Genomic DNA, 27,161 nt, shown 5'->3' with positions numbered 1-27,161 from the left:
TTAAAGTTACGGTTGCACCAAGCACTCCACATATAGCATCCTTTCAGCTATACCAGTATTATTGGTGATTCTGAAGATCACCACATAATCAGGTATAGTGTCTGCATTATTGGTGATTCTGCAGATCACCAAATAATCAGACATCTGAGTTGCTACACCCAACCGTTACAGTACAGCAGACCAGTAAAAGTATGGAGACACTCTGCAACGGGTCGAGGCAGTAGCTACTACTAATCTGAAAGAATTATAGCCCAATTAGCTCATTAATAGCACTTGTCATAGTGTTGTCATGCTATTCAGGTCTCTTATGTTATGCTAATTGCAGTGCTTAATTATGCGTAAAAATTACCACCCCTCCCTAACTTATAGGGATGATCAAAGGTATGAAAATTCTTCTGAGTTGATGCAAATTTCTGCAAATTATTATGCAAATATATGCAGTTTTAAAATAGACCAATCAATTTAAACCTGGGCTTAAATAGATTGGTCCATTTTCAAACTGCATACATTTGCATAATTTCAGAAGAATTTGCATCTCAATGATCATCCCTACAAACTTAACAGAATTAGCAGTTGAGTATAAGAATCCCATCCCTATAGGGCCCAGAGACTTCCCTTTCCTTAAAGGATACCCGAAGTGACAAGAAATTCCAACAATAAAACACTTTCCTAGCAGAGAATGGCTTCTGAGAACAAGAAAGAGGTCAAAAAGGGAATTTCTTATCAGTGAGGGTCACACTGTAGTCACTTCCTGTCTGAGTCAGGACTGAGTAAGCCACTTACATACCTGATATTTAACTCTTTCAGGCAGAGAAAGAAAAAAAGGAACACAGCATAGCTATTTGCATGCTAGGCACTGTACATACACATGTCTATCTCATCATGTCACATGTCACTTCGGGTATCCTTTAAGTAAGTATGCGAAATTTTTGGCTTCAGATTCACTTTAACTCACCTCTGATATCAGCAGTCGGCTCTATACATAAATAATGGCTTACATGCTTTGTATGTAATTTCACTCTGCTTAGCAGCTCTCTCTCTACTGTACAGGCACCTAAAGCCACCACCTGATACCTGGTACTTACCTGTGCACCTCAGCTGCTGCCTTCATCTCCTCAGACGCACATTCCCAGGCATTATTGATGCAGCTGTGAGGGGAAGACACAGTGAATTAGCTGAATTAGCGGCAGCTTTTCATATAGCTTATTACTGAATAGCATGTGCAAAGCTCTATTGCTAATAGCAGAAATTAAAATGCCGTGCCTGCTTTCAGTGCAAATCTACTTCAGTCTATGTAAACTAATTATGCATTGCCGCTCTCAATACTAAAGCTAATACTGGAGAATTGATGCTAATCCCATAATCTCTCTTTCATATGATGATTAAAATTTGGGGTGAGGGGCCCAAGAGGGTGAGTGGGGCAGCCTGGATTTCACTTTGCCTGAAGCTGCCAGCATCTGCATACCACCAGCTCTCGCAGACTTCTTTACAGCTAATGGGAAGTTTAAAAAATAAATATGAACAGATACCTAAGGAGAGGGAAAGCTCTGGGTCCTATAGAGCTTTCCCGCTCCTGTCCCAGTCCCCTCCATTAAGCGATGGCTCCCCCGTTTAAATCCTCCGCTGCGGGAGGCTTCCGAAGTCCGAGTCCTCCCAATGACGGTTGTCTCCATCCTGAGCACACGTCAGAGTGCAGTATGGAGCCGTCCGTCTTCCGAAGCCTCCATCAGTGGCAGAGGAGCAATATTTGACCAATTGATCAAATACTGCTACGGGGGAGCCAGTGTTAAGATGAGAGGGAAGGCTCTATAGGACCCAGAGCCTTTCCTCCCCTTAGGTAAGTAACTAGTTCATTATTTTTCTGGTTTAACCACCTCAGGTTCCTGGGTCTTTACCCCTTAAAGCAGACCTGAACTCAGAACTTCCTCTCTGCTTTAAAAGATAAGCAACAGCATAATAACCTCGAAAGAAGTACATGTCTTCGTTACAGCAAGGGCAGGGCTCTCTCACCCTTTTGTGTTGTGGATTTTGTTACACATTTAGGGCCTGTTTAAACTACACGCAGATGGGATGCAGAATGGATGCAGAAAAACTGACTCCAATGAATGCCTATGAGCCTGTTTCCACTAAACGCGACATTTCCGATGCAGATTTTCCCATAGGCATTGATTGGAGTCAGTTTTTATGCATCCATTCTGTATCCAATCTGCGTGTAGTGGAAACAGGCCCTTATTCATATTAACTATTTCTATAGCAGCAGTCTGTGGCCCATTAACCTCCTTGGCGGTAACCCCGAACGTAGTTCGGGGTAAGCCGCCGGAGGGTGCCGCTCAGGCCCTGCTGGGCCGATTTGTTTAATTTTTTTTTTGCTGGACGCAGCTAGCACTTTGCTAGCTGCGCCAGCACCCCGATCGCCGCCGCCGCGCGCCCGATCGCCGCTATCCGGTGCGGCGCGCACCCCCCCCCCCCCAGACCCCGTGCGCTGCCTGGCCAATCAGTGCCAGGCAGCGCCGAGGGGTGGCCCGGGACTCCCAATGACGTCCAATGACGCCATAGCGACGGGGGAAGCCCTCCAGGAAATCCCGTTCGTTGAACGGGATTTCCTGATCGGAGATCGCCGAAGGCGATCGAAGAGGGCGGGGGGATGCCGCTGAGCAGCGGCTATCATGTAGCGAGCCCTGGGCTCGCTACATGATATAGAAAAAAAAAATTAAAAAAAAACTGCTGCGCTGCCTCCTGGCGGATTTTTTTATACCGCCAGGAGGGTTAAGGACTAGAGACTGCTGGTTCCACAAAACGGCGTAAAATGGAGCTTACCAGCGATTCACCTCACTTGTTGGGCATGTAGCGTACCATTATTGCTAGCCTGTATCGATTGCGATTGCTAGGGGTCACCGTTTGGGGACCCCAGTGCTGTATGCATTGCTAGCAGGAACAACATTTTGATGCATATACTGTATACATAGCTCCCAACTGTCCCTCTTTGGGAGCCCTGTCCCTCTGTCTCTCTTTCCTCCTCATATGTCCCTCTCTATGTAAATATATATATTTCTTTACTGAAAAATGAATTCGGTTGACTCTAAACTTCATTCCCATCCTTTAAATTGATATATTGCTAATTTTAAAATGTTACTATGAAGGAAAACGAACCAGGATAGAAAGGTCCAGTGTGGTCTGAATTATAAAACAACATATTTTTCTTGTGACATATTTATGGTATGCGTGACTAGGGGTGTGACGGGGGATGGGGGAGGGGGCTTAAGTGGCCCTCTTTCTCATCTCAAAAGTTGGGAGGTATGCATATATAGCGATGGGTCCCCGAGCTGTCGCCCTGGTGATCGCATCAGATTGGCGGCAGCCATTATAGTTGCCTATGAATCTTAAAGGCAAGTATAGGTGACAAAATAAGTTTATTAGTTTGTTAGGGGTTAAAACATTTTCTAAAAAAAACTTTATTTTTGAATAGGCTCATTGTCACTTTAATTAAAAAAAAAAGTTTTTTTTCCTCCTAACTTTATGAGAATGGTTGCTGGTAGCAGCAATCATTGACTTTTGGAAGAGGAACGTGCACAAACTTGTGCATGAGTGACAGGGGAGCGATTACGGCGTTAGCTTTTAGTGCTGGATGTGATAACATTTTCTTTCCTAACTCTACATTACCCATAGTGTTATTCTGTCTGCCATTTGGAACAAAGTAACGTCTTTTGCATAAATAACTGTCCCCATCCTCCCTTTCCTCCATCACCACGATTTCACAGCATAGTTGGTGCTGGCAGAAGCCATTTGCATTCAGTGTAACATCCTGGGCAGCAAATTCAGATTCAGAGAACATTTCTGCTTTGCATAGAGTTTTTAGTAAGAGGACTTTTTGGTAGCCCCTTACACACACCTAGGAGTTCTGGTTCACCATGAGCTTGCTGGGCAATCTGTTACTCTGGTGTGGCTATGTAGAATTAACAAGCTGACATATCATTGCATTCCAGCGGTTCTGGGGGTGACTTTAGCTTTGAGGGACAACAATTTGCATATTCAGCAGTGATGGATTGTAGGAGACTGTTGCCATTTTGGTTATAAGGTGCGTAAACACATCGAATTTGCGCAAACGACCCATCGTTTGGACGTCCAAACGACCGGTCGTTAAGACGTCAAACTGGGCGTGTGTACAGTCTGTCGTTCAGCTGATAAGAGCGGACTTGAGCGATCCGCCAGCATTTGCAGCATTTTAGAGCATTCACATTCTGAGTACAGCTCCAAACCCACAGAAAGAGATCGTCTGCAATTTAGACAGACGATCATTAATTTTGCACGATATTGTGTATCTGTTGTTTAATGAAAATTCACTAAACAAAGAATAAAGATGGCCAACAACCCGCGACTATCGTTCATTTTAAAACATTTTCACGACGGATGATATTGCTAACATACATTCAAATTTTAACTTAAAGGACAACTGAAGCAAGAGTGATATGGAGGCGGCCATATTTATTTCCTTTTAGATAATACCAGTTGCCTGGCAGCCCAGCTGATCTATGTGGATGCAGTAGTGTCTGAATAACACCAGAATCAAGCATGCAAATACTCTTGTCAGATCTGACAATAATTAGTCCATACAAAAATTGGGAACAAGCACCACTAACTGAATAATGAAATAATAGAATACGGCTTAGGCGTGCTATGAGCTAAATAAACTTGCAATACTCAACAAAGAAAGAAAAGTAGCCCTGCAAGCACCACACTAGACCAAGGTGTGAAAATCAATGAAAAAACATCTTTATTATATCATCACAGGAATAATAAAACCATATAAAAACAAGACCATAGCTCTGGGGTCCCAAACAATAGTCAATATAGCACTAGCACTGGTAATATATGGCAAAAACAAGAATAATGGCACAGTGCATAGTGTGGATAAAAATACAATATACTCTCATAAATGCCCAACAATAATTGTACAACAATAAAATAAATGCTGATCTACAATCCAAAAGTGAAATATATGTAGGTAGGTAATGGAACAATCAAGTGCCGATATACAAGGTAATAAGCATACCAAAAATAGATATACAGTAAAAAGTGACAATGTGCAGCAAGTACAAGAGGTAGATAATAATTTGTGCAAAAAACAACAACAAGCCTAGGCTTTCCGTTAGCCTGGGGTCCCCCATCTTCTCTCATGTACCTCCGTTTGTGAGTATATCACTCATCCTCTACATTCTTGATCCTCTTGTTATTTCCACACTCGGTTCTTACCACTGTTTGGTATCTACTATTGTTGTTGTTTTTTGCACAAATTATTATCTACCTCTTGTACTTGCTGCACATTGTCACTTTTTACTGTATATCTATTTTTGGTATGCTTATTACCTTGTATATCGGCACTTGATTGTTCCATTACCTACCTACATATATTTCACTTTTGGATTGTAGATCAGCATTTATTTTATTGTTGTACAATTATTGTTGGGCATTTATGAGAGTATATTGTATTTTTATCCACACTATGCACTGTGCCATTATTCTTGTTTTTGCCATATATTACCAGTGCTAGTGCTATATTGACTATTGTTTGGACCCAGAGCTATGGTCTTGTTTTTATATGGTTTTATTATTCCTGTGATGATATAATAAAGATGTTTTTTCATTGATTTTCACACCTTGGTCTAGTGTGGTGCTTGCAGGGCTACTTTTCAGATCTGACAATAATGTCAGAGACATCAGATCTGTATATGCTTGTTCAGGGTCTGTGGCTAAAAGTATTAGAAGCACAGGATCAGCAGGACTGCCAGGCAACTGGTATTGTTTATACATAAATAAATATGGCAGCCTCCATATCTCTATCACTTCAGTTGTTCTTTAAGTCAATGAACCTTCATTTAATTTGAATGATCGTTTGAACCATCATTTGTGTCTTGTCGTTTGCGTTGTGCCTGCTACAATTTTGAAATATAGATCGGAGAACGATCATTCGTTGGCGGAGTTCTCAGATTTCATCTTTCTGTGGGTACTTCGCTTAAGAGCCCGTTTCCACTATTGCGAATTTGCTTGCGTTTTCTGCATGCAAATTTGCATAGGCAATAGAAGTGGATGGGACTGTTTCCACTTGTCAGAATTTCTTTGCGGTTTTGTGCACTGCAGAGCCATCAGAAAAAGCGGTGTGGGATTTGCATACCATGTATTTATTAGGAAATTTGCATACGGTTTCGCTATGCGAATTTTCCATGCAACTTCACGTACATTTTCGCCAAAAACCAATATAAAAGCACACAGGCTCTGACATGGTTAAAATCGCATGTATTCAAACATATGCGAAAATGTACGCGAATTTGCGGTATAATACGCATACAAACGCATACGAATTTGCATGCAAATTCGTTTACATGATTTACGCGACGAATACGCACCGCACAAGTGGAAACGGGCCGTAACAGGGAGTGTTGGTAGCAGGAAAATATAACCAGTGCTGTGCCACATGATCTACTGTATTATTAATGTCATGGTGACATTATCATGTGACTGTGCAGTACAGAGGCGTCATTAATGAAGTACAGTTCATGGTTCAGCATATGTCGATGACACATTATCACAGCTAGAATTACTCACTGATAACAAGTCATTACATCTCAGGCCATTTACCTGCAATGTACTGCACTAGCCATCCACCACAGCTGAGTGAATGCACAAGAGTGAATTAAAGAGGAACTTTAATCCAGGATTGAACTTCATCCCAATCAGTAGCTGGTACCCCCTTTCCTGCCAGAAATCTTTACCCTTTCTCAAATAGATCATCCGGGACGTCTGTGTCTCTGGTATTGTGGTGAAACCCCTCCCACATTGTGATGTCAGGGCCATGGCCTTGACAGTTTCCTGTCTGTGAACCTCATTGCATTGAGGTAAATAACATTTTTTTTCTAACTGTCAAGTAAGCAATATATCCATCTCTGTGTATATATATATTTATATATATAACCTTTTATCCTATTACTGAATATTCTGGTTAATAAGACTACTTTTTCGGTGGGGAGTGAGCCACAACAGTTTTTTGGGTCAGTGAGGTGGACGGGGTAGCTTCTGATGGTGAGCTTCCATCCTGTTTCTCCTTTTTCTTTCCTCCCATCTCGCCGTAAGGTGTGAATCGGCGGGCAGATCTCTGAGGGCGATCAGGGCCTGGAGAGTCAGTGAGGATTCCGCGCTACCCTTTGCTGACAGCTCCGGAGAAGTACACCAGTCGTCCAGGGTGATTAGGTGAGCTAAGCCGTGCAGGATGCAAAATTTGAAGGTCTTAGCAGGGTGATGGATGCAGATTGCAGTCGCCGGGTAGCGGAGCTCCTAGAAAAGCCATCTGCTTAGCACGCCATCTTGGCCACGCCCCCGAATAAGACTACTTTTTAACCCTTTGAAATCTTCTGAAAAGTTAGGGGATGTCTTATACGCCGGGTGTCATTGATGCCGGGTGATACGCCCTATCCTGTTACCGACTCTCAGATCTCGCTGCTGAGGACTGTAGTGAAGCGGCACAGGCACACATGTGTGAGATCTACGAGGCAGAGAAGGAGGTAGATAGGAAACAAGGGTGTGCCCGAAGGGTGAAAGAGGCGTGTTTTATCGGCACAGCGTAATCTATTCTTCCATACCGCTCTGATAAACAGGCAGACAAGAAGAACAATCCACTTAGGGAGAGTTGACCAATCTAACCAGTCAATTGCCTATATACTGTTATATACTGGGTACTACATACAGTACAGCACCAGTATTTGTTCATACATAGCACTAGTATACAGGGTTGCTCGGGTAGTACTTTTTAAAACCCGCCCGGATCCGGGTACCCAGATATCCGTATCCGATTCGGATATCCGGATCCGACCTTGCGGATATCCGAGTGAATTCGGATATCCGACCAAATTACCTGTGGGTACCCGACCTATTCGGGTATCCGGATAGAAAAACCGGAAGTGCCCTTTAAATAGCTTTAAAAAGGGTTTTTAGGGTAAATGATGCATGTAGCATCATGTTTTTTAAAAGGGAAATGCTAATCTATTATTTGGTGAACATAAAATGATAAAAAAAAGCAGTCAATTAACATCAGGACTAGGTTCCAGACAGCGGTCGTGCAGCCCACATTGTGTCCAAAGTCCAATCGCACAACTGGTACATGACAGTTTTCAGCCCAGACACCTCCAAAAAATTACACCGCAATTGTGTTTTGGGTTGAATATAGGTGGTGGTATTAGCAGCAGTGGCCTGTGGCACCGTGGCGGTGGGAGCCAGCGCCAGCTTGCTTCAGCCTCTTGAACTCCTTATGCTCAACAACATGTTTTTTGGCCAGATGGGTGATGAAGCTGGAGGTGCCATACTTGCAGGGGTCACAACCTCTGCTCATCTGTAGTTTGCACACATTGCATATGGCAAACTTGCTGTTCAATGAGGGCAGAGTGAAAAACCACCAGATTGGGGAGGTGAAGATTCCCCTGCGGCCTGAATGGGATGCTGCGGCTTTTCTCCCTGTGGCGGTTGGGGGTTGAGTGGTGCGGCTGGTGTTAGCGGCAGAAGGATGTGGTGGGTCTCGCATTCCACGGCCACTGTCTGCAATGCTGATCCTCCATGCCAAACCCACCGACGCATCCTCCTCCTCAGAGTCAGAGCTGACATCCCCATCCTGTGGATGTTAGTCACGTTCCTTCATCCCATCAACATTAAATCCTCCCCTCAAAACCCAGAACATCCTCCTCAAACTCCTTGCGGCTAACAGCCCTGAATTCAATCGTGGCGCCTGGAGCAAAAAGCTCACTGACTGAGGGTAGGCTGCCCGCTGGGGTCGACACTGACACGGCAGACCTTCTGAGGGTGGTCGTAATGTTGCTCCCTGTCCTCTTGCCCTTGCTGCCCCTCCCCCGGCTGCCGGTGCCAGCAGACATAGTACAACTTATATGTGATGATGTCACCAGATGATGTGGGGTACTTTTACTTTAATGAAATCGGGGTTGGACTTTAAATCAAATCAGCACGGAGTGACAGACCGCAGAGTAGAGGACAGACAGTGCATAGAGCTATCCGGATATTGGCCCAGGTATCCGGAATCCAGATCCAAGAGGATAGCGGAAAAATGGTACCCGGAACCGGATGAGCATCCCTGCCAGTATATGATGTTTTTTTACATTTTTATTCCATGTGCGTTGGAAGAGGGGTAGTCTTATACGGTGAGTATATCCCAAACTCTATATTTTAATTGGAAAAGTTGGAGGGGTTGTCTACTGGCGCCCAGTCGTTTTATATGCCTGTACATTGTTAGTGGGTGTGCTTATAGATAATAGCAGTTGGTGTCGTCTGTTTTTTTTTCCATATCTGCCAGTAGTAAAGATGATGACCTGCAAGCTTTCGAGGGATCAAACAGCATGTATGAATTACACAACAAGTGTCAATCATTTCTTGATCTATCTTCTATTTTTTAACTTTTCACTTTGTAACGCACTTTATTGTTTTTCTACTACGTGGTTTTGGTAAAGCACATGGGATAAATTTCTTTTTTTTTTGAACAAATGGGCTGTCCTGCTCCTTGGCGCGGTGACATTCTGTCCTATAAAAAAGGAAAGCAAGGAAGGAGCGGGAGGTCCCCCCCCCCCCCCCCCCGCAGCTCACAATGGGCACAACTGCAGGAGTCTGCTGAGCTGCCTTACGGTAGCCATACATCAGCTGAATTGCGGCCGAATAACCATCCGATTCGATTATTATAATCGGAATAGGATGAAAATCTGTGACGCCAAATGCATGTCTGATCAACGATGCGAGTGTATAAATGCACATTACAGCACATACACATTACATCAGGGCCGGATTTACCATAAGGCACTGTAGGTCCGAGCTTAGTGTAAACGAGAGGTTACTCACTCAGCCCTCAGCATTCCACTGATGAGATCTCCCTTTGTTGGGGCTCTAGCTACCATGTTTCCCCGAATTTAAGACCTCCCCTGAATATAAGACCTACCGTAGTTCATATTTTGAGTATGCTCGAAATATGAGACCTACTCCTTAAATAAGACCTAGTGACAGCGGGGACACAGTCAGCGCTTGGTACCTGGCTCTAGTGTTGGGCGAACATCTAGATGTTCGGGTTCGGGCCGAACAGGCCGAACATGGCCGCGATGTTCGGGTGTTCGACCCGAACTCCGAACATAATGGAAGTCAATGGGGACCCGAACTTTTGTGGTTTGTAAAGCCTCCTTACATGCTACATATCCCAAATTTACAGGGTATGTGCACCTTGGGAGTGGGTACAAGAGGGAAAAAAATTTTAGCAAAAAGAGCTTATAGTTTTTGAGAAAATCGATTTTAAAGTTTCAAAGGGAAAACTGTCTTTTAAATGCGGGAAATGTCTGTTTTCTTTGCACAGGTAACATGCTTTTTGTCGGCATGCAGTCATAAATGTAATACATATAAGAGGTTCCAGGAAAAGGGACCGGTAATGCTAACCCAGCAGCAGCACACGTGATGGAACAGGAGGAGGGTGGCGCAGGAGGAGAAGGCCACGCTTTGAGACACAACAACCCAGGCCTTGCATGAGGACAAGAAGCGTGCGGATAGCATGCTTTGTACCACCATGCAGTCATAAATGTAATAAAGATAAGTGGTTCAATAAACAGGGACCACGCGGCAACGCTAACCCAGCAGCAGCACACGTGATGGAACAGGAGGAGGCGCAGGAGGAGAAGGCCACGCTTTGTGAGACACAACAACCCAGGCCTTGCATGAGGACAAAAAGCGTGCGGATAGCATGCTTTGTACCGCCATGTAGTCATAAATGTAATAAAGATAAGAGGTTCCATAAACAGGGACCGGCAACGGTAACCCAGCAGCAGCAGCAGCAGCAGCACACGTGATGGAACAGGAGGAGGCGCAGGAGGAGAAGGCCACGCTTTGTGAGACACAACAACCCAGGCCTTGCATGAGGACAAAAAGCGTGCGGATAGCATGCTTTGTACCGCCATGTAGTCATAAATGTAATAAAGATAAGAGGTTCCATAAACAGGGACCGGCAACGGTAACCCAGCAGCAGCAGCAGCAGCAGCAGCAGCACACGTGATGGAACAGGAGGAGGCGCAGGAGGAGAAGGCCACGCTTTGTGAGACACAACAACCCAGGCCTTGCATGAGGACAAAAAGCGTGCGGATAGCATGCTTTGTACCGCCATGTAGTCATAAATGTAATAAAGATAAGAGGTTCCATAAACAGGGACCGGCAACGGTAACCCAGCAGCAGCAGCAGCAGCACACGTGATGGAACAGGAGGAGGCGCAGGAGGAGAAGGCCACGCTTTGTGAGACACAACAACCCAGGCCTTGCATGAGGACAAAAAGCGTGCGGATATAGCAGCAATGCTTTTTGCCGCCATGCAGTCATAAATGTAATACAGATGAGAGGTTCAATAAACAGGGACCGGAAACGCTAAACCATCCCAGATGTTCATCGGTCATGTTACTTGGTTGGGGTCCAGGAGTGTTGCGTAGTCGTTTCCAATCCAGGATTGATTCATTTTAATTTGAGTCAGACGGTCTGCATTTTCTGTGGAGAGGCGGATACGCCGATCTGTGATGATGCCTCCGGCAGCACTGAAACAGCGTTCCGACATAACGCTGGCTGCCGGGCAAGCCAGCACCTCTATTGTGTACATTGCCAGTTCGTGCCAGGTGTCTAGCTTCATGCCCGGTTTCAGGTCCAGCGGTGCCAGCCACAAATCCGTCTGTTCCTTTATTCCCCTCCAAATTTCCTCCCCTGTGTGCTGCTTATCCCCAAGGCAGATCAGCTTCAGCAACGCTTGCTGACGCATGCCAACAGCTGTGCTGCACTGCTTCCACGATCCTACTGCTGCTGGTGCTGGGTTAGCATTTCCGGATGAGGTACAGCTTTGAGATGCGTTGGAGGAGAAGGAGTCAGAGAGGTAGGTGCTGCTGTTGTTATCCAGCTGTTTGCGGCGTGGGCAACACCCGCGCCGTAGCAGGTGAGGAATCGCTGCCAGGCTCCACAAGGTTCACCCAGTGCGCGGTAAGGGAGATGTATCGACCCTGGCCGAACGCACTCGTCCAGGTGTCAGTGGTGAGGTGAACCTTGCAGGCAACGGCATTCTTCAAGCTTCGGGTTATTTAGCTGACCACGTGCTCATGCAACTCAGGCACTGCAGAGCGCGCAAAGTGGTAGCGGCTGGGAACCACGTAACGTGGGATGGCCACTGACATCATGCCCTTGAAGCTGTTTGTCTCCACCACTCGATATGGCAGCATTTCGCAGGCCAGAAGCTTGGCTATGCTGGCTGGCTGTTACTGCCACGGCCCGGGGGTCATTTGCTGGCAATTTCCTCTTGTGCTCAAACATCTCAGAGACAGACAACTCAACCGTAGCGCTGCACACCGAAGGGCTGTTGGTTGTTGTGTTTGATGAACACTGGGAGACCTCAAGAGCACTAGTCCGGAAAGTGACAGTGTCAGCATCGTCTGATGTTTGTGAATGTTGTGAACCACGCAATGGCTGGGCTACTGCTGCTGCTGAGGCGGGTCTGGTGGTGAGTCTGGTGAACCCAAGGGAGGCAGTGTTGCTGGTGGTACCCTGTCCTGCCGCGTTTGCCCACAGAGTGGGATGTTTGGATAGAATGTGGCGGCTCATGCTGGTGGTGGAGAGGTTGTTAATACTTTTCCCCCTGCTCAGGCGGGTCTTGCACACCTTGCAAATCGCCATGGTAACATCCTCAGTGCAGTCTTCAAAGAAAGCCCAGACTTTAACTGGCTGAGGACTCGGACCTCGTGCGTGATGTGCTGGTGCTGCTTAACCCACTGCTGGACGCTTGAGAGGTCATCCAAGTAATTATCTGGTCCTGTTCTTTTGGATCTGTGAGGGTTGTTGTCCTGGACAACATGGGCAGTATTGAGTGGGTTTTCTTGGGTGCTCCCCTGTGGCCTGTACGTGAACCGTCAGGGGAAACACCTCTTCCCTTGCCCCTCCCTCTTTCACCGGATTTCTTCCTCATTTCACTTATCCTTAAAGTACACGCTGACTGGCAGCAGTACAGTGGCAGTACAGAAATGCTATACAGTGGTGGGTGAGCGGTGTACCACTATTGTCAGCAGTGACACAGAGCACAATGCTATACAGTGGCGGGTGAGCGGTGTACTACTGTTCCCAGCAGACACAGAGTGGAAGTAAACACAATGCTATATAGTGTGGCTGAGCCGTGTACACAGAGTGGCATTAAACACAATGCTATATAGTCTGCTATATAGTCACCCCGAACAGGGTGATGTTCTGCAGAACCCGAACAGTGGCAAACACTGTTCGCCCAACACTACTGGGAGGGAACGCAGATTTTAGTACCTAAACACACGATACAACATGTTTTCCGGGGTCGGACTCTGAGGCACATACAGATGGTCCCGATCATCATCCTCATCATACAACTCTTCTCCTGAGTCTGACCCACCCACCACCTCTGCCACCCCAACATCCCCAGACACAGACCCCTCATCGTCCTCAACATTAACTTGGGATGCTGGCCTGAGCCAGACCTCCTCCTCCACATCAGGCCCCATCATCTCCTCAATGGCAGCCCTCATTAATCGCTCTGGCGACGGACTGATGGACACAACGTTCTCCTCCGGGGAGGGCTGCTGCTGACCACTGGCTGCTGGGGTGGATGTTATAGCTTGCGTGGGGCGTTGGCTGTTGCTGTTGTTGGGAGTGCTGCTCACAGCGGAGGTCTCTGGGGAACTCATGTTGAGCTCATATAGTGGTTGACGGTGAGTGGAGTATTACTGATCCCAGCAATATACACACTGACTGGCAGAGTACGCAATGCTATATAGTGTGGCTGAGCGGTGTACACAGAGTGGCAGTAAACACAATGCTATATAGTCTGGCTGAGCGAGCGGTGTACTACTGTTCCCAGCAGAATCAGAGTGGCAGTAAACAATGGTATATAGTCTGGCTGAGCGGTGTACACAGAGTGTCAGTAAACAATGGTATATAGTCTGGCTGAGCGAGCGGTGTACTACTGTTCCCAGCAGAATCAGAGTGGCAGTAAACAATGGTATATAGTCTGGCTGAGCGGTGTACACAGAGTGTCAGTAAACAATGGTATATAGTCTGGCTGAGCGGTGTACACACAATGCTATATAGTCTGCTATATAGTGTCAGTAAACAATGGTATATAGTCTGGCTGAGCGAGCGGTGTACTACTGTTCCCAGCAGAATCAGAGTGGCAGTAAACAATGGTATATAGTCTGGCTGAGCGGTGTACACAGAGTGTCAGTAAACAATGGTATATAGTCTGGCTGAGCGGTGTACACACAATGCTATATAGTCTGCTATATAGTGTCAGTAAACAATGGTATATAGTCTGGCTGAGCGAGCGGTGTACTACTGTTCCCAGCAGAATCAGAGTGGCAGTAAACAATGGTATATAGTCTGGCTGAGCGGTGTACACAGAGTGTCAGTAAACAATGGTATATAGTCTGGCTGAGCGAGCGGTGTACTACTGTTCCCAGCAGAATCAGAGTGGCAGTAAACAATGGTATATAGTCTGGCTGAGCGGTGTACACAGAGTGTCAGTAAACAATGGTATATAGTCTGGCTGAGCGGTGTACACAGAGTGTCAGTAAACAATGGTATATAGTCTGGCTGAGCGGTGTACACAGAGTGGCAGTAAACACAATGCTATATACTCTGGCTGAGCGAGCGGTGTACTACTGTTCCCAGCAGAATCAGAGTGGCAGTAAACAATGGTATATAGTCTGGCTGAGCGGTGTACACAGAGTGTCAGTAAACAATGGTATATAGTCTGGCTGAGCGGTGTACACACAATGCTATATAGTCTGCTATATAGTGTCAGTAAACAATGGTATATAGTCTGGCTGAGCGAGCGGTGTACTACTGTTCCCAGCAGAATCAGAGTGGCAGTAAACAATGGTATATAGTCTGGCTGAGCGGTGTACACAGAGTGTCAGTAAACAATGGTATATAGTCTGGCTGAGCGAGCGGTGTACTACTGTTCCCAGCAGAATCAGAGTGGCAGTAAACAATGGTATATAGTCTGGCTGAGCGGTGTACACAGAGTGTCAGTAAACAATGGTATATAGTCTGGCTGAGCGGTGTACACAGAGTGTCAGTAAACAATGGTATATAGTCTGGCTGAGCGGTGTACACAGAGTGGCAGTAAACACAATGCTATATACTCTGGCTGAGCGAGCGGTGTACTACTGTTCCCAGCAGACACAGAACAGTAAACAGAATGCTATATAGTGTGGCTGAGCGAGCGGTGTACCACTATTCCCAGCAGACACAGAACAGTAAACAGAATGCTATATAGTGTGGCTGAGCGAGCGGTGTACCACTATTCCCAGCAGACACAGAACAGTGAACAGAATGCTATATAGTGTGGCTGAGCGAGCGGTGTACCACTATTCCCAGCAGACACAGAACAGTGAACAGAATGCTATATAGTGTGGCTGAGCGAGCGGTGTACCACTATTCCCAGCAGACACAGAACAGTAAACAGAATGCTATATAGTGTGGCTGAGCGAGCGGTGTACCACTATTCCCAGCAGACACAGAACAGTAAACAGAATGCTATATAGTGTGGCTGAGCGAGCGGTGTACCACTATTCCAAGCAGACACAGAACAGTGAACAGAATGCTATATAGTGTGGCTGAGCGAGCGGTGTACCACTATTCCCAGCAGACACAGAGTGGCAGTAAACAGAATGCTATATAGTGTGGCTGAGCGAGGTACACAGAGTGGCAGTAAACAGAATGCTATATAGTGTGGCTGAGCAAGCGGTGTACTACTATTCCCAGCAGACACAGAGTGGCAGTAAACAGAATGCTATATAGTGTGGCTGAGCGAGGTACACAGAGTGGCAGTAAACAGAATGCTATATAGTGTGGCTGAGCAAGCGGTGTACTACTGTTCCCAGCAGTGACACAATGACAGGGGGGACCCTGGCTAGCGTGGCTGGAGCGCGAACTACCCTGCCTGCCTACCCAAAGCTAAACCCACAGACAAATGGCGGAGATATGACGTGGTTCGGGTATTTATTTACCCGAACCACGTGACAGTTCGGCCAATCAGAGCGCGTTCGGGTCCGAACCACGTGACCCGTTCGGCCAATCACAGCGCTAGCCGAACGTTCGGGGAACGTTCGGCCATGCGCTCTTAGTTCGGCCATATGGCCGAACGGTTTGGCCGAGCACCGTCAGGTGTTCGGCCGAACTCGAACATCACCCGAACAGGGTGATGTTCTGCAGAACCCGAACAGTGGCGAACACTGTTCGCCCAACACTACCTGGCTCCCTTCACCCCCTCCCCGTCCTCTAATCCCGCTTGCCCGCCCGTTTTACCTCCTTGGTTCCTGGCCTCCTGCTTAAGAGAGTCCAGATACCCCTGCTGCTTATCCCCCGCATAATTTAAACCGCAGATCAGCAGTGAAAGACAGCTAACGTAGTCCAATAACAGCACCGCTCTATACAGGAAGTAAACAGAGATCACTTCCTGTGTATGGTGCAGTTACATTAGCTGCCTTCACCACTAAAGCCAATAACAGAGGAGGTAAAGCGGGCATCTGCCTATATACAGGGGGACTCTAGACTATATTCCAGGGGGAATCTGCCTATATAAACCCTGGCACATATTTTGCAGGAAACATTAATATAACATTAATATAAGACCACGGGGAAACATGCGTACATGCAAAAAAGGCGTCGGGAAAAAAGGGCGCGGGGTGTAAACGATAAGTGGTAATAGCGTTTATAAAAATATTGTGTTGTATTTCGTTTACAAACAATGTTTTACAAATGAAAAAACATTTAATAATGTGTACGAAATCACAAATGGTGAAAACGATAATCTTCCCTGTTTTAAAAGTGAAACTTATAATTTCGTTTGTTAAAAAAAGATATTATATATTATCGTTATAATTGTTTATTATTGTGAATAACCTTCATTTATCGTTTCTTCATATAATAAAATCTGAAAATATTGTTTATAATGATTAAAATATATATATATATATATATATATATATATATATATATACTACAATATATGATGTATATATATACAAAATATTGTCTACAACAATGAAAATGACACAAATGACAAAAATACACTTACAGTCGTAATGAACATAGTAAAACATTGGTAAGTAATACTGATATTTTACTACAACTAAACCTAACCCTACTCTCACACAGAAACCTCCCTGTACCTATCCCTAAACCTTAGAGCCCCCTGGTGGTGCCTAACCCTAAGACCCCCCTGGTGGTGCCTAACCCTAAGACCCCCCTGGTGGTGCCTAACCCTAAATCTCCCCTGGTGGTGCCTAACCCTAAGACCCCCTGGTGGTGCCTAACCCTAAATCTCCCCTGGTGGTGCCTAACCCTAAGACCCCCTGGTGGTGCTTAACCCTAAGACCCCCTGGTGGTGCCTAACCCTAAGACCCACCTGGTGTTGCCTAACCCTAAATCTCCCCTGGTGGTGCCTAACCCTAAGAACCCCTGGTGGTGCCTAACCCTAAGACCCCCCTGGTGGTGCCTAACCCTAAATCTCCCCTGGTGGTGCCTAACCCTAAGACCCCCCTGGTGGTGCCTAACCCTAAAACCCCCCTTAGTGATCGCTTTATTGTGTGGAGAATAATGTTTTACAAATAGTGACAGTAAAAAATATATTACAATTTAACCACTTAACGACCGCCTAACGCCGATAGGCGTCGGCGGGTCGTTAGTGGTATAGCATGGAAACGGCCGCTCGATCGAGCGGCCTTTACATGCTAGTTCACGGAGACTGCCTCCGTGAACAGTGTGCGAGCCGCCGATCGCGGCTCGCACGCATAATGTAAACATCCGGGGAAGAAATCCCCGCTGTTTACATCACACGGCGCTGCTGCGCAGCAGCGCCGTGACGTAGATCGGCGATCCCCGGCCTCTGATTGGCCGGGGATCGCCGTCATCTGATAGGCAGAAGCCTATCCTATCAGGCGCAGGACGGAACTCCGTCCTGCGCCGCTCAGAAAAAAAGGTAGAGGGAGGGAAAGCCGGGGAGCCCGGAAAAAGCTGCGGAGGGGGGCTTTGAGGAGCCCCCCCCCCCCGCAAATCAGTAGTAGCCGGCGGCGATCAGACCCCCCCTGCAGGACATCCCCCTAGTGGGGAAAAAAGGGGGGAAGTCTGATCGCCCTGCCACATTCCTGATCGGTGCTGCGGGCTGTAGAGCCCGCACAGCACCGATCAGTGCAAAATCCCCTGGTCCTTAAGTGGTTAAGTTACGTACTGATCGCTTTATTTTGTGGATAATAATGTTTTACAAACAGTAAGGGTTAAATTTTTAAATAATGTTTTAGTTAAATACGATAAATATGTTTAGTATTTTTGTAAATGTTATTCATCACGGGCGCATTTTGTAAACTTAAATCATCACAAGCACCTTAGAAAACATTAAAAATCTCCGGGCGCCGTTTGAAAACGTTAATAATCTCTGGCGCCCTTTTTTCCTTAAATGAACAAAATAGTATTTTATTCTACCTTCAAAGTTTCTTCAATATTGCGGACAAACATGCGAACACAATTTCGGAATTCCAAATCACAAAAAGACTGCCTGACACGTGTTTTACGGTCAAATACCGCTTCCTCAGAGGCATACAGTATACACACACATCAACTGTCGACCCTCAAAAGGTATGTGATAGCAATTCTTGGATGCGTTTCAGCGTCCAAGACACCTTCGATGAATACCAGTCTTTGATCTTTACCAGATTGTGGTCACATACCTTTTGAGGGTCGACAGTTGATGTGTGTGTATACTGTATGCCTCTGAGGAAGCGGTCTTTGACCGTGAAACACGTGTCAGGCAGTCTTTTTGTGATTTGGAATTCCGAATTGTGTTCGCATGTTTGTCCGCAGTCTTGAAGAAACTTTGTAGGAAGAATAAAAGACTATTTTGTTCATTTAAAGCCCCGTATTCATTCATGTGGCATTTGTATCAGATTGTATTAGGGGTGGAACAATATTATTGTGTTTTTATTGTTACGGTATTGCCCTTTTTTCCTGTTAAGTGCCCATCAAACAATATTTATTATGGGAGTGAATGACGGTGCCCTTTTTGTCCACTTGCCTCATGCACCCAAATTTCCTGCTTCCGGAAACACGGTACTTAATACTGAGGGTACCTCTGGCTACCTAATGCTAAGGGACACCTGTAGCTACCTATGACAGACGAGGGAAGAAAGAAGAAGTGACAGCTGGGTCAGCCAGCACACTTGTGGTGCTGTTTGGTGGGGGTTTGTAGGTTCATGGAGGGAATAGTCTAGGGTGCCAGGACATCTGTGCCTATAGGCTCCTGTGATGTAAACCCGGACCTGCATTACATACATACACACACACACACACACACACACAGCAGCTAGGCGGTGGAGGCGGGCTTTGCCGAATCCCGATAGATTTCAAGCTGAAATTGATCAGATTCGATTAAGAGAGAGATTTGACTCTATCAAATCTACCCATCACCGCTGTTAACTGCATTTTAACAGGAAAAAAAAATGGAAAAAATGAATTACTTCTAAGTTTTCGGCCATTATAATTTTAAAATAATACATGCTACAATAATTAAAACCCACACATTGTATTCACCCATTTGTACTGGTTATTGCAACATTTCATTTTTTTTCCTAGTACAATGTATGGTGCCAATGTTTTATTTGGAAATAAAGGTGCATTTTTCAGTTTTGCATCCATCCCTAATTAAAAGCCCATAATTTATACAGTAACAGGAATATATCCTCTTGACATACATATTAAAAAAAAATTCAGTCCCTAAGGTAACTCTTTATGTATTTTTTTTTTAAATGTTTACCAAATTTTTGGGGGGTAACTATTGGGGACTGTGGGAGGTAAGGGGTTAATTTTAGAGGTTAAAAAATGTCTTCTAATGAAAAAAAAGTGTGTAGATTTAATTTTACTATTTGGCCACAAAATGTCCTTGCGCATAACTTCCCTATGCATAGTATTACTACGCAAAGAGGAAGTAATGCGTGGATGTGTAAGTATCAGTTTTTGTGAATGGTGGCTCCATCTAATAGACGGCTGCGGTCATTCACACGGGGACTTAAGCCCCATCTACATGAGTAGATGAGGCTCCGATCCGGCGGCTCGATTAGCCGCCGGATCGCCTCTTCCGCGTCCCCGCACGTGCCCGCCGCGTCCCCGCTCGCCGCGCGTGCGCCGGATTCGATACCCGCTCGTCCCCGCGCCGCTTATCTTCCGCTCGATTCCCTGCCATTGTCCCCTCGTGGGGAATGAGCAGGGAATCGGCGGTGGGAAGATCCGTCCTGTTGGATCTTATCAATCGAGCCGCATTAGCGGTTCGATTGATAAGGTACATCGCTGCCGCATCTACGCGTGTAGATGCGGCTTTAGATCAATGAATGGGAACTGTGTTCCCATCCCATTCAATGATCTCCCGGCTAACAATTGGTGCGCAGGTTGTGGTGGTGGTGGTGGGGGGGGGGGGTGGTTGGGTAGGGCTTCGGCAAGCGGGAAGGAGGAAGGGAGAGGGGCGTAGTAGCTTTGTTCCTGCACGGAGATATGGAATTTTGCAGGGATTTAGTTACTTGTCCCAGAGGAAGGGAAGTGGTTAAAGTATAAAATATCGGTATTAAATACTTTTCCTATGGCTAAACCCAAGCTTACTCTCACACAGAAGGAACCCTTCCCCCTGACACCTAACCCAACCCCCCTTCCCCGCACAAAACTACCTACCTGACAGCTAACCCTAACCCCCCCCCCCCCCCGCACAAACTACCTGTCTGATGCCTAACCCCCCGCTACACACACTCTAACTACTTTCTTCCCGCCTAACCTAACCAGCCCCCCTCCCGCACAAACTACCTGCCTGACTCCTAACCCTAACTCCGAACCCCTCCCCTCCCCACTTGAAATACCTGCTTGATGCCTTACCCCCACCATCTACCCACCGTTTGCGCTGCCAACTCGGCTGCAAGAAAAAAAAAAGAAAGTTTTCGGGCGCAATTATAGGTTCCTATAGAAATATCGGCTGTACTATTTGTCGAGCGTCCAAATTATGGCTCAAAGCCAATATTTCTACAGGCACCTATGGCTGCACAAACACTTCCTGCGCTAGCAGGGACACAAATTGCCTGTTTCAGGGTTTTAGGGTCAGGCATCAGGAAGGGGGGATTTAAGGTTAGGTATCGGAGGGTGAGGAGGCTTCTGTGTGAGTATTTTAGTTGTAGTAAAATATTGGTAATATTTACCAATGTTTTACTATCGTCATAACCACTGCAAATATTTTTCATTTTCTTTTGGCGCCCAATTCACAACGGATTTATCGTTTAGACTTCACCCGGTGCCCATTTCTCCTCTCGCCTCTATTTCATTCACACCTTAATGGAAGTGAAGCTTTAATATAAGATAATAGACAAATGTGCAGAGCACAGTCCACCTGCTATACAAGCTCAGCAGCCATTGAGAAGTGAAAATGAACTCTGCAGCATTGCTAATCTTATCTGTGATCTGGCCCATAGCTAATCAATGACATAACCACATGCTTGACCTACAGAAAGAGGAGTCAAACAGTCACCAAAGATTATATGACAAAGAGAAGTATGTATTCCTCTGCATATGCACCGGCATATCTGTTCTGCTTAAAGGGACCCAGAGCAGTGCCATAAAATTGAAATCTGGACTTACCTGGGGCTCCTGCCAGCCCACCATAGCCTGAGAGGTTCCCCAGCATCTTCTTAGTCCCTTCCGTGGTCCTGCTGGCAGCTCCGGTAATTTGGTGACTTCGGCAGTAGTCACACATGCACGCACCCAGGGCGTCATCATGCCGGTTGCCATAAGGGTCATGCACATGTGTGGTTCTCTAAAGACTAAACCGCACGTGTATAGGACCCTTACAGTGACCGGAGTGGGAGCGCGCATGGGTGACTTCAGCCAAAGTCACCAGATTACTGGAGCCACCAGCAGGCCCACAGATGGGACCAAGAAGATGCTTCACAGAACTTCCCGTGTGCTAGAATTACTGATTATAGTTATAGTTCGGGCAGCTCTGTACTGGAAGCCCGAGTGCTTTTGAAGACTGCCAAAGCCCACCCAACTTGGAAGAGAGCAGTCCATGACTGAACAGTCGTAGACTGCTAACGGGGGAGCCTGCGGGGGAACGTGGAGACCGGGGGGAGAATGGGAAGGCTCTATAGGATCCAGAGGCTTCCCTCTCCTTAGGTAAGTATCTGTTTTTTATTTTTTATTTCACTTCAGTCTTCCTTTAAAACATAAGGTATTTACAATAATTTAGCTTTAAAGGACCGATATCATGTAAAATTGTAAAATTTAAGATACATGTAAACACATCCAAATAAGAAGTACACTTCTTTCAGAGTAAAATGTGGTATAAATATTTTTTCTCCTATGTTGCTGTCATGCACAGTAGTAGTAGAAATCTGACGGAACCAACAGGTTTTTGACTAGTCCATCTCTTAATGAGGGATTCTCAGAATTTCATTTATTCTTTACAAAAGCACTCCCTGGAAAGGATCCATACAAAGATTCAGGCCACCCTCCACCTGTTTGCACGCTATTTTGGCAGTTGGACTGAGCAATTGCTGTTCACTAAATGCTTTTGAAAATAAAGAAAACCTTGAGAATCCCCCATAAAGCTATGGGCTAGTCCAAAATCTGTCAGTTCAGATTTCTCAACTGTGTCAGTCAGATTTCCACAAACTACTGTAAGTAACAGCAACACAGGAGAAAAGTAATTTATAGCTCATTTTATTCTGGGAGAAATGTGCTTTTTATTTTTGCGTGTTGATATATTTACATTTTTCGCAATGATGGTCATTTATGTGAGCAACTGTGGTTTCCCATGATGCATCTCTGCCGAATTTAAAAGTGACTCATTGCGGATTTGTATGGAAAATGGGGAACAAAGAGCAACAATGAAAAATGTATCTGAAGTGGAAGTGCAGCTAGGCACAGGTTAATTATGGCTTGATATGCCAAACTTATTCATTACTCTCTGATTAGAAAATAATTGAATAGTGACTGATGCCCACACAGTCCTGCACACTGGGCGTAACTAGAAGGAAGCAGCCCTTGCGACTGCAGAGGGGCACCAGAGCTGTAAAGGGGCCCCAACTATTACGTCACTCCCTGTGATAAAGGGGTCCATCCTTTAGATCAGGTGTTTTGTGGCTGCACTTGTTATGGGTGTGAAGATCACAATGCCCTCACTTGTTTTATGACCCCAACAAGATGGTGCCCTCTCGGCAGTGAGGGTCAAAAGGGGTTGGCAAGGGAAGGGGTATGAACATTGGGGGGCCCTATGAAGGGGCCCCTTGATTTATGCCTACGCCCCTCAGGGCCGGCCCGCTCATGAGGCGGGGTGAAACATTTGCCTCAGGCGGCAAACTTTTAGGGGCGGCATCCGCCCGTCCGTGGGTGCGGGGGGGGGGGGGGGCTGCGGCCGCCGAGCTGGAGGGGTAGCGGGCAGGACGGGGGTATTGGGCCTAGCGGTGGGGAGGGGGGTCGGACCCCCCCCTCCCTCGCCTGGGTCCCCCGATCTGCGCTCCCCTCCAGCTTTAAATAGTGAGTAAGCAGTTGACAGTAAGAGGCACGGACGGGGGATCACTTACCTCTTCCTCGTTCCAGTGTGCGCTCCACTGACGTCACTTCCTGCAACGCCGTCTACTGTACTGTCCGCTACCCCTCCAGCTCGGGGAGGGGGGGCCACAATTTTTTCAAGATTTGTCTCAGGCGGCAAAAAGTCTAGGGCCGGCCCTGACGCCCTTGCTGCACACTCAATTTCTATAGAATTCAGCAGAAACCTATTGTGCATCAGTCGCTCTGCAAACGTTGCACTGCTCTATGAAACCCAGGCCTGCACAGAATGTTTTCTTAATTCTTGTGCCGGAGCACAAAACAATCTGGCTTATTATACATTCTAATGATGGCACTTCTGACATAGGGAGGCCATCAGCACTGCCGATAGGTTCCGAGTGTTTAAAAATAGCTCCTTAGCACTGAATCACCTGGCACTGGCCTGCTAACTGAATGAATACCCACCGTAATTACACCTGGTGATGATGATGATGTCATGGTATCATAGTGCAGCATGATAGCAATGTTTACAACACATGGCTGGAAACACCACAGACAGCACACTCTATGGAGTTCTGATGTCCCTGCTTGTCACGCACACTTAGTAGTTTTGGGTCACCCCCGAGCTGCTTGGTTATTCAGGAGAAAAGCATGATATAAATGTTCTGTGTCTTGTCAATGTAAAGCCAGAAAGATCAGCAGGACAGCCAAGTAACTGGCATTGTTTAATGGATACCAGAGCCGAAAAGATGAGAAACAAGGGGAGGATGGATTTTATGGTGGAGCTGTCCCGATGCCCACCGCTCCCCCTGTTCTTCTCCTTTGCCTGCTAAATGCCCCCCGGCAACCTCTTCTATGTTGTCGGAGTCGAGCATCAGCACGCAGGCGCTGGCCTGGCTGTGCGGGACCTACAGGGTGCGGCCGGGATTGCTCTGCGCATGCTCATGACAATTACATTATACGCAGAGCGCTCCCAGTCACGCGTGGGCCAGTGTCTGTGTACTGATGCCAGAAGAGACTCCCGGGGGGCATTTAGCAGGCAAAGGAGGGGAACGGGGGAGTGGTGGGCACCAGGACAGCTTACCGTACATGCCTGCTACCCCCATTTCTCATCATCTTTTCGGCTCTGATATCCTTTTAAAAAGAAACACATTTTGGCAGCCTTCATAAACTGCTGACAACATGGTCACTATAAAAACTGGAGTGAGTTATACAGATCCCACTTACTTCTTCTTTAGTCCATCCAGTGCTTTGCTGAGCTTATTTGAAACTTTTTCAAGTCCTTTGGCATAACTGAGCTCCAGAGTTGCTCTGTAAAATCAAACATATATAGTGTTACAGGGCAGCAGAACTGGGGAGAGGAGCATCTCTGATGGGGTATTGCTTACAGTAATAGCTATACTGTGAAACTGTACTGAAGGGGCAGTACTTGGGGACGTGGCTGTACTGGAGAGGGGGAATGTGGGGGTATAGCTATTCTAGAGGGGCAGTACATAGGGATGTGACTGTACTGGAGGGGAATTTGACTATAGTGGATATCAGTACTTTGGGGAGTGCCTATTCTGGAGGGGCAGTACTTGGGGGGGGGGGGGGCTATTCTGGATGGGCAATACTTGGGGGAGTGCCTATTCTGGGTGGGAAGTACTTGGGGGTGTGGTTATTCTGGATGGGCAATACTTGGGAATGAGGCTATACTGAGGGGGACAATACTTGGCAATGTGGCTGCACTGGAGGAGCAGTAGTTAGGAATGTGGATATAGTGAGTGTGCAGTATTTGGAAATGTGGCTGTACTGGAGGGGCAGTAAATGGAGTCTGTATTGGGAGGGAAGTACTTGAGGACGTGGCTGTATTGAAGGGGTTGGGGATGCACCTATAGTGAATGAGTACTTGGGGTGTAGTTATTCTGGAGGGGTAGTACTTGGGAATGTGGTTGTACTGGGTGGGGGTGGTTGAAGAGCATTAGTTGTGTATATGGCAATTGCTGGTGGGCACTGGGAAGTATTTGGGAATGTGGCTGTACGGGGAAGTAGTTGGGGATGTGGCTATAGTGGGTGGCAGTACTTGGGAGTGTGGCTATTCTGGACAGAAAATACCTGTTGCATGTTTCTATATTTGTGATAATGTGATGGGAATTATACTGGTTTCTCGGTGCTTGGGCAAGCAGAAGTTAAGAGGGACATTACCCAGAGTAACACCACCATGTATGGTCTTCTCAATGGCTCTAGTTGGCCTACTCAAAACATTAACTTTTTTGAACCAAAATTCAGCACCTCTGCAGAGACCGAGCTTATGAATGCTTTTCAACACTTCCATCAGTGGACCAAACTGGTATTGCAACCTAAGGGGATGTTGTATATGTTACGGCGAGAACCTGAAGTCTGGCCACTTCGGAGTCTGGCTGGCCAAAACGCGAAGTGGCCATGTTACAGCGGCCAATGTCAGAAATAAATTGATGCCAGCGGCTCTGGCTCCTCCCCCTATCTCCCTCCTCTCACCAGTCGGCCAATAGTTAATAAATAAATAGAGTCCTCCCCATCCTCTCGCCACTGGCAGCTGGTATCCCTACCCACCCTGTATCTTCCCCCCTCTCCCACTTACCTGCTACTGTTCCTAACTGCAGGGAAGTACCGAGAGAAACAGGGATTCTTGCCACCACTTTCGTTCCTATAGGTGGGCACTGCAGAGTGAGTGCTGGCAGAAGCAATGTCTGTAGCATTCCCGCTGCCTGCTCCTCCAAATGCTTCCGTGCGGTGACGAATGACTCGGGTGTGAGAGAAGAGATAGTGGGTAGGTAGGGATACCGGACCGGCTGCCGGAGTAATAGGAGGGGGCAGGGGGAGGAGTCAGCTGGCGAGGGGAGCAAGCAGAGGAGCTGGAGCCGCCGGCATCAATTGGTTTCTGACATTGGTTGCTGTAGCACGGCTACTTCTCATTTTGGCTTCGGATTCTGCCCGTAACATATATAACACATAACACAGAATTGTATACCAACAGGATAAGATGGGGAGGTGGAGCACTGCAATACAGTATGTGCACTGAAATCTGAAATGAAAGGACCCCATTTACACTTAATCAGTTGGTCCGCGTTTTTTTCTTCTTCTCCATAGCAGTGCATTATGAAAAATCTTTCAGTTAAAACATGTATAGTGTAAACTGAGCCATTGGGAAACATGGGCATTACTTTGAAAATCATTAAAGGGAATCTAAACTGAGAAGGATATGGATTTTTCCTTTTAAAATAATACCAGTTGCCTGACTCTCCTGCTGATCCTGTGTCTCTAATACTTTTAGCCACAGCCCCTGAACAAGCATCAGGTGCTCTGACTGAAGTCAGACTGGATTAGCTGCATGCTTGTTTCAGGGTGTGATTCAGCCACTATTGCAGCCACAGAGATCAGCTGGACTGCCAGGCAACTGGTATTGTTTAACAGGAAACATCCATATCACTCTCAGTTAAGGTTCCCTTTAAAGGGGCACTATGGCGAAAAATTGCAAAATTTAAAATACAGTATGTGCAAACA

The 27,161-nt window shown here is 46.5% G+C and overlaps 1 protein-coding gene across 1 annotated transcript in view; it reads right to left on the bottom strand.

The window, feature by feature from the left end:
• Nucleotides 1–27,161, bottom strand: part of NOSTRIN (nitric oxide synthase trafficking) — an 86,868-nt gene that overhangs the window by 46,368 nt on the left and 13,339 nt on the right. Inside the window, exons 3-4 of the mRNA XM_068245593.1 lie at nt 24,867–24,950; nt 1,086–1,148 (exon numbers count right to left, since the gene is read on the bottom strand). Of these exons, the coding sequence (XP_068101694.1) occupies nt 1,086–1,148; nt 24,867–24,950 (147 nt within the window). The remainder of the gene's footprint in view (nt 1–1,085; nt 1,149–24,866; nt 24,951–27,161) is intronic.

This window comes from Hyperolius riggenbachi, chromosome 7, assembly GCF_040937935.1.
Source record: "Hyperolius riggenbachi isolate aHypRig1 chromosome 7, aHypRig1.pri, whole genome shotgun sequence".
Classification (NCBI taxonomy): Eukaryota; Metazoa; Chordata; class Amphibia; order Anura; family Hyperoliidae; genus Hyperolius; species Hyperolius riggenbachi.
This window is presented reverse-complemented; position numbering and strand designations above follow the sequence as displayed.